This window comes from Terrapene carolina, unplaced genomic scaffold (assembly GCF_002925995.2).
Source record: "Terrapene carolina triunguis isolate 2854851 unplaced genomic scaffold, T_m_triunguis-2.0 Scaffold618, whole genome shotgun sequence".
In the NCBI taxonomy this organism is placed as follows: Eukaryota; Metazoa; Chordata; order Testudines; family Emydidae; genus Terrapene; species Terrapene triunguis.
This window is the reverse complement of record NW_020664969.1, coordinates 20346-28016: the sequence shown is the minus strand read 5'-3', so window position 1 is coordinate 28016 and position 7671 is coordinate 20346. Positions and strand designations below refer to the sequence as shown.

The window sequence follows — 7671 nt, the reverse complement described above, 5'->3', positions numbered from 1 at the left end:
CAGGCCACCTTTACTTCTGCGCTGCTGCTGGCGGTGGCGTTGCCTTCAGAGCTGGGCACCCAGCCAGCCGCCGCTGCTCTCAGGCTGCCTTTCAGGGCTTAATTTGAGCCGCGGCTGAGCTCTACCACCTCTTTCAATACAAATTAAGCACTAGGAAGAGGCAGTGGAGCTTGGAGGTGATGGGGAACCCGCGGGGGGCCAGGGGTGATGGGGCGGGGGACGCCAAAATACAAGTTCACCCAGGGCGCCGTTTTCCCTAAAGCCAGCGCTGGTGAGGAGGGTCTGGTGGGGGTGAGAAGGGAAGGTTTCAAGGAGGCAGAGATTTGGGGCACGCCACTGCGACGGCTTTTGCCGAAGTCTGTGATGCCCCATCCTGAGGCACAGCTCAGAACCAGCCCTCTATCCTCCTCCTCCTTGGCCTGTCACCCTCGACACCACTGCCCATACGCCTCCTCTTGAAATCTTGTCTTCCTTTGTCCTTTCCCCTACCTCTCTGATCTCTCCTTCAGCGTGTCCTCCTCCTCCCCACGCCAACTTTCTGTGGGGATTCCTTGGTCTCTTCTTCCTCTACACCTGATCTCTGGGTAATTTCATCCACAAACTGAAATACAACTGGTGACTCACAGATCTACCTCTCCACTCCAGACCCGTCTCCTTCTGTCCAAACTAAAGTCCCCTCCGGTCTCTCCAACCTCTCCTTTGGAATGTCTGTCCATCAGCTCAAATTCAACAATTAAAATGGCTAAAACAGAGCTCTTAATATCCCCCCAGCCATCCCACCATCTCTTTTTTTCTCTATCGTTGTGGAAAGCATCATTATCCTGCCGGTCATGCAGGCCCGTAATTTGGGCCTCGTCTTCACCACGGACCCCCCGTAGGGCCGTGTCTAGATCTTGTGTTTTCTTTCTGCATAATGTCGCTAAAATGGGGCTCTTGCTACCCATCCACACAGCTAAAGCGCGTGTGCAGGAGATCATCCCCATCTCAGTTACCCCAACGTCCTTTTCTCCCACCTTGACAAAGGCAGTCTTGCCCGGCTCATATCCGTTCAGAAGTAAACATCCACAAAGCTACCTCGCTATCCTCAGACATGCCCAGTTCTTTCAACCTTTCCACCTGGGTCATGTTTAGTCGTGAGAAAAGAAGGCTGAGAGAGAACCTGATATCAGTCTTCCTATACGTTAAAGGCTGTTACAAAGACGACGGTGATCAGTTGTTCTCCATGTCTCTGTTCTCAGTGGTGGCAGATGGCAGAACAAGGAGCAATGGTCTCAAGTTGCAGTGGGGGAGGTTTAGGTTGGATATTAGGAAAAACCTTTTCACTAGGAGGGTGGTGAGGCATCAGACTCTGTCGCTCCTAAATTATAGTATTTAATTCACTGGAGCTATCCGCACGCTGGGGGATATTCATACTCCCTTCCTGACTTACTAGAGTCCTTACTTCTGCAAAATGTTCTTTCCTGACATATAATACCCTGACATACTGCATTCTGGGACCTCTGCGCTCCCTCTTCTTCCTTACTGTGCTGAACCCCACCAGCCAATGCTCCCCCGTTCCAGCTCTCCTATGGCTCATAGTCTCTGCTCCTCTCTCTGCCAGAAAGAAGCATTTCTCGGGGGATTTACCCGCTGTCTGGAGTCTTCACTGCCTGGGACATGGAATTACTTTTGCTGTGTTTTAGGAGCCCATTTGATGAGTGTCGGGCTCTGTGTGCTCACAGGAGAGATGGGGACGGTTAAATCCCCCCAAAGCAGAGCGTCCAGCACCTTTGAGCAACTTGGGAGCTGGCCCTGGTGTTTTACTGCCTTATCATGGGCTGGGGTTAAAATAACAGAACATTGTTTTCGGAGAAGTGTCCCATGAATTCACCTGATGTCCCTTGTTTTCTTTCCCCTGAGCAGGGCTTCCACTTCCCAAACCTGATGTGATCTCCCAGCTGGAGAAAGGGGAAGAGCCGTGGGTCCCAGATCTCCAGGATTCAGAAGAACAAAGGATCCGGAGACGCACCTGCCCAGGTGAGGAATCATTAAATGAACTCAAAAGCTGTCAGTGCCTGAAGGAAGGAGCTGGGATTCCCCACAGAGACCTTGGGAGCAGTCTCAGTTCAGGATTGTCCCCGGCATGTGTGATACCCTCCGGGCAGATATCGCTGAGGGCTTCCTGCCCGACACCGGCTGTAACTCCCTCCCTGACCTGTCATCCTGAGTGTTTGGATGGGGCGCAGAACAGATGCCTTTTCTTTCCTGTCTAGGGGAAAGTTTGGGGAATTCAGTTCCTGATTTTTTCCCCATCTCCCCAGCACTTCCTTTCTTTTCCTCTCCTCTTTTCCCTTCCTGTTCCTGAGGTTTCTCTCTCTGTCCCAGCAGGTGGTGGGACGGGGAGTGAGAACGGGGAGTGGAAGCTTCAGCAGACGGATGCTGAGCAAGCGGGACCAGACAGGGTGTTATTGCGAAGAGCCAAAGGGAATGTGTCCAGATGTCTTGAGCAAGGACAAACTTGTGAGAGTCGGCACAGGCCAGCGAGGCAGCGGACAAAGCAGCCAGGGGGTAAATCCGTTAATTGTCAGGCAACTCACAAAGACCTCAAGGGAACCACAGGCCAGCACAGAGTCCTCGCAGGTGAGAGAAAAAACCCCTGCACCAAGTATGGGAAAAACTTCCGTAGACGCTCGCACCTTATTAATCATGAGAGAATCCATACGGCAGAGAGATCTTATGAATGCAGCGAGTGCGGGAAAAGCTTCAATAAGCGTTCAAACCTGATTAGACATCAGAAAAACCACAAGGGAGAGAAACCCTACAAATGCTGCGAGTGCGGGAAAAGCTTCAATGAGAGCTCAATTCTCATTACGCATCAGAGAATCCACACAGGGGAGAGGCCCTATGAATGCTGGGAGTGCGGGAAAACCTTCGTGCAGCGCTCAGCGCTTATGAGACACCAGAGAATCCACACTGGGGAGAGACCTCATGAATGCGGGGAGTGCGGGAAAACCTTTACGCAGCGCTCAGACCTTAATAGTCATCAGCGAATCCACACAGGGGAGAGGCCTTATGAATGCGGGGAGTGTGGGAAAACCTTCATTCAGAGCTCAGACCTTATTAGTCATCAGCGAATCCACACAGGGGAGAGACCCTATGAATGCGGGGAGTGTGGGAAAAGCTTTGCTCGGCGCTCACACCTCATTAGTCACCAGAGAATCCATACCGGAGAGCGACCCTATGAGTGCCGCGAGTGCGGGAAAAGCTTCAGTGAGAGCTCAAACCTTATCAGACACCAAAGAGTCCACAAGGGGGAGCGGCCCTATGAATGCTGTGAGTGCGGGAAAAGCTTCACTCAGCGCTCAGCCCTTATGTCACATCAGAGAATCCACACAGGGGAGAGACCCTATGGATGCTGCGAGTGCGGGAAAACCTTTGCTCAGCACTCAGCCCTTGTTACACATCAGAGAATCCACACAGGGGAGAGGCCCTATGGATGCAGTGAGTGCGGGAAAAGCTTCACTCATAGCTCAGACCTTATTAGTCATCAGAGAATCCACACAGGAGAGAGACCGTATGAATGCTGTGAGTGCGGGAAAAGCTTCTCTCAGCGCTCACACCTTATTACTCATCAGGGAATCCACAGGGGGGAGAGACCCTACGCCTGCTCTGAGTGCGGGAAAACCTTCACACGGCGTTCAAACCTTATTACCCATCAGAAAATCCACAAGGGAAATCATCAACCACGGTAGAGGGCTTTGCCTTCACCCCCTCCCCTGGTTCTTGTCACGCAGACACAAAGCAGACCAGAAGTTCAAAGTGCAGGCAATGGGATATTTATTGGGGTTAGTTTCCTGCCTTGTTTCCCAGTGTCCCATTCCCCCCTCCTCAGCAGGCATAATTATACCGGAAATGCACACCCACAGTCCGACTCCTTACAACTTATGGTCATGTTCCATTATGGTGGGCCATGGGTCTGGGGTCTTCTTCCCACCTCTTTTGTACTCCATGGGAGGGATAAGGAATGAGGTTGTGCTACAGACAAAGACATTTCTTAGGCCTTCCCCCCAGTCCCCTCCCGACTGGTTGCTTGACCTTGCCTTGAGATAGGAGTAGAGGCAGTCTTCAAGTGTACCATGCCCAGTAACACTTTAACTGTTCTTATCTGCTCCCATTACACTAACGAACCCATCTGGCTAGGCAGCAGCAACATTCACAGTGTCTTTGTCCTTTGTTCACACATATTAGTAAGGATATAAGTGTATCAAGAATCAAACGGGCAAACAAGACCTAAGATTGTATCTCAGGCGAAAATACAGGCCTGAATCCTACATTATCACCAGCACTCCTAAAAAACCATAAAAACGGTATATAAGGCTGGCAAATGATTTTTTCTTTCTTTCATACTTTTCCGGATTCCAACGTCAAGACCTTTAAGGCTGTTTGCTTCACCGGGGGCCCTCTGCTCCCCATGTGGTTGCCCACTATTGTCTTTCGCAGCTAGCCCTTCCCATGGTCCTTTCTGTAAACTCTATAATCCTATATCAGTCATGAGAATGTGCGTCCCTCCTACCAGGAACGTCCATCAGCTCAAGGTGTGGGTGATTTCCACTAGCTATATCAATGTAAAATCTACCTGGGCCTCACCTCCAGTTGGACTTTCCATGGAGTTAGGTGGCTCGAGTTAGCGACCCTGATGTAAAAACACAACTATTCTTGCAGTAATGACAAAGTGTGTAGCGTGTCCGTTGTTATCTAGCGCGTTGCCTCGTCACCTGCCTTAACCTCCGTTTCCTGGTCAAAGCCAAGCTGGAGCGTCACATTTATACTCTTCCTCCCACTTCACTGAGTTCACCCTTTGGAACAGATCGTCTCATTCCCAGTTGTTCACACGTTGCCCTGGGAGGTGCTGAAGGTGATTTTTGTACCCTTTTCCTCATTTAAAATATATTTAAATATAACAAAGAGCAGGAACACGGTGGAGAAAAAAATGTCATTTCAGCCTCTGTGACATCCTAAGGCAATGGGGCGATTTGCAGGAATTCCCTCCTGCAGCATCGCCCCTGCAGTGTTACCTTCTGTCTGATCCACGTAGAGTTTATCTTTTTCCCATTCTGCCTCTCCACCTCCCAAACTGTCCCACGAGGCCGTGTCCTCAGCTCTCAGAGGCGAGTAGATTTGAAGTCTAGGAAGGAACATCATGATCATGTTGTCTCACCTCCTACATATGGCAGGGCACAGAACCTCCCTCACCCACTCCTGTACGCAACCTCTGACTGAGCTCCTGAAGTCTCCAAATCATGATTTAAAGATTTCAAGTGAGAGACTCCACAATTTACTCTAGTTCAAACAAGCAAGTTACCTGTTCCCCACACTGCAGACGAAGGGAAATCCCCTCCCCTCTCTGCCCCTTTCAGAGAGTCTCTACTAATCTGAGCTGGGGAGAATTTGTTCCCTATCCCAAATATGGCGATGAGTTAGATTGTGAGCATGTGGGAAAAAATTCTCTGTAGGGATTAAGAGCCCTCTCTCTCCTAGTGTCCCATCTCTGGCCACTGGAGATATTTGTAACAGCAATCATGCCGGGGGGCATATGCCACCGTAGGAAATCTCATCATGCTGTCACCGCCATAAACTTAGCAAGCTCAGCCTTGAAACAAGTCAGGTTTTTTGGCCCCATTGCCCACCACGCTGTTCTGGAATGTCTCTCCTCTGGGAGTTGGAAACCTTCTTGTAATTTCAAGCCTAAATTTGTTGAAGGCCAGATTATATCCATTTGTGCTTGTTCTCACACAGGGCCCAACTTAAAAACCTCCTCTCCCTCCCTGGGGTTTTATGTCTCTGATTTATTTATAGAAAGTAATCCTATCTTCAGTTTCCTCTCATCGGGTAGGTTCTCCATTCCTCTGATCATCCTAATAGCCCTCCTCTGGGTTTTGGAATCGTGTTTTGATTTCTTTGAGCCTAAATCAGACTCCCTAGAGCTGGAGATGAAAGTGTCACCGAGCTGGAAGGGGAATTTGAATGGATCCCAAACACAATGTGATCATTCAGAGTTTAAATCGCAGGTTCTGTGTATTTACAAAGCCACTTCTGGACTTTTTCCTGCTGAGTTCGGATTGTTTACAGGTGGAAATGTAGACTGTTGTTCCCGTTATGATGATTCTAACCCTTAAATAAAATAACTAATAATAATACTAATGAGACTTCTCTGGGAAGCAGATTTGAAAAGATTAGAGGAGAATGCAGTGGGTGAAGCTCTTGGCCTGATTCTGGGTCATCAAACGCAACCTGCTCTGGAATTTCACTTGATATGAAACTGAAAGTGTCTTACACATCTGCTGGATGTGGATTTTTTCCTGAAGGCCGTGTGGTCACATAACTAGATATTAGATTGCCAGAATATAGCTAAGATTCATTGCGGACTTTACGACAAATGATCCTTTGCTAAAAGAGAGAGGCAAGGTGAGCAATATCTTTTTTTATTGGACCAACTTCTGTTGGTGAGCTAGGCATGCTTTTGATCTTAGCTCTGGTCTACACTACAGCGTTAGCTCGATGTACGGCCGTTTACACTGACCTTATTCTGCAAGTGTCTACATTAAATGCAGCTCCTTCTAATGTAACTCGCTCACTACATCGACTGAGGGCTGGTCTACTGTAGAAGCACAACATTGGTGCACCTGCACCACCGTAGTGCAGTTGGTGAAAATGCTCTATGCCAGTGGCTCTCAATCTTTCCACGTGACTGTACCCCTTTCAGGAGGCTGATTTATCTTGCATACCCCCAAATTTCAACTCACTTAAAAACTTCTTGCTTACAAAATCAGACACAAAACTACAAAAGTGTCACAGCCACGCTATTACTGAAAAATTACTGACTTTCTCATCTTTACCATATAATTATAAAATAAATCGACTGGAATATAAATTGTACTAATACAGCGAGGAGTCCGGTGGCACCTTAAAGACGAACAGATTTATTTGAGCATAAGCTTTCGTGGGTAAAAAACCCCACTTCTTCAGATGCATGGAGTGAAAATTACAGATACAGGCATAAATAGATATAGATATAGATATATATGATATATAGATAGATAGATAGATGCCTCTATGTGCAATTTTCACTCCATGCATCTGAAGAAGTGGGGGTTTTTTTACCCATGAAAGCTTATTCCCAAATAAATCTGTTCGTCTTTAAGGTGCCACTGGCCTCCTCGTTGTTTTTGTGGATACAGACTAACACGGCTACCCCTCTGATACATAATAAATATTGTACTTTACATTCAGTGTGTAGTATATAGAGCAGTATACTCCAGTCATTGTCTGTATGAAATTTTAGTTTGTACAAACTTCGCTAGTGCTTTTTATGTAGCCTGTTGTAAAACTAGGCAACTATCTCAATGAGTTGATGTATCCCCTGGAAGACCTCTGCGTCCCCCCAGGGGTATCTGTACCCCCGGTTGAGAATCACTGCTCTATGCTGATAGGAGAGAGCCGTCCCATTGGCATAACAACTCCACCTCTGCACGAGGCATAGCGCGTAAGCCGATGGAGTTAAGTCGACAGTGTCAGTGAAGACACTGAGTTGCTTACATTGACTGTTCTGCCTTTCAGGAGCCGTCCCACAATGCCCTATGCTGACAGCTAAATCGAGGCAAACCGTCCTGCTGAGAGCACACACCGTCAACA

The 7671-nt window shown here is 48.2% G+C and overlaps 1 protein-coding gene across 1 annotated transcript; it reads left to right on the top strand.

Moving 5' to 3' along the window:
* The first annotated feature begins 207 nt into the window (after positions 1-207).
* Positions 208-6127, top strand: LOC112112401 (zinc finger protein 850-like). Its single transcript, XM_026659285.1, has 3 exons — positions 208-271; positions 1903-2016; positions 2368-6127. Exons 1-3 carry the CDS (start codon positions 208-210, stop codon positions 3729-3731), a joined length of 1542 nt encoding a protein of 513 aa, XP_026515070.1. The 3' UTR covers positions 3732-6127.
* The last annotated feature ends 1544 nt before the right edge of the window (positions 6128-7671 follow it).

Bases quoted from the DNA above. Each gene is read 5' to 3' on its own strand.
- LOC112112401 (XM_026659285.1), top strand. From the start codon at position 208: ATGGGGCGGGGGACGCCAAAATACAAGTTCACCCAGGGCGCCGTTTTC. The intron at 272-1,902 runs GTGAGGAGGGTC...TCCCCTGAGCAG, and splicing joins TTTCCCTAAAGCCAGCGCTG to GGCTTCCACTTCCCAAACCT. The intron at 2,017-2,367 runs GTGAGGAATCAT...CTGTCCCAGCAG, and splicing joins CCGGAGACGCACCTGCCCAG to GTGGTGGGACGGGGAGTGAG.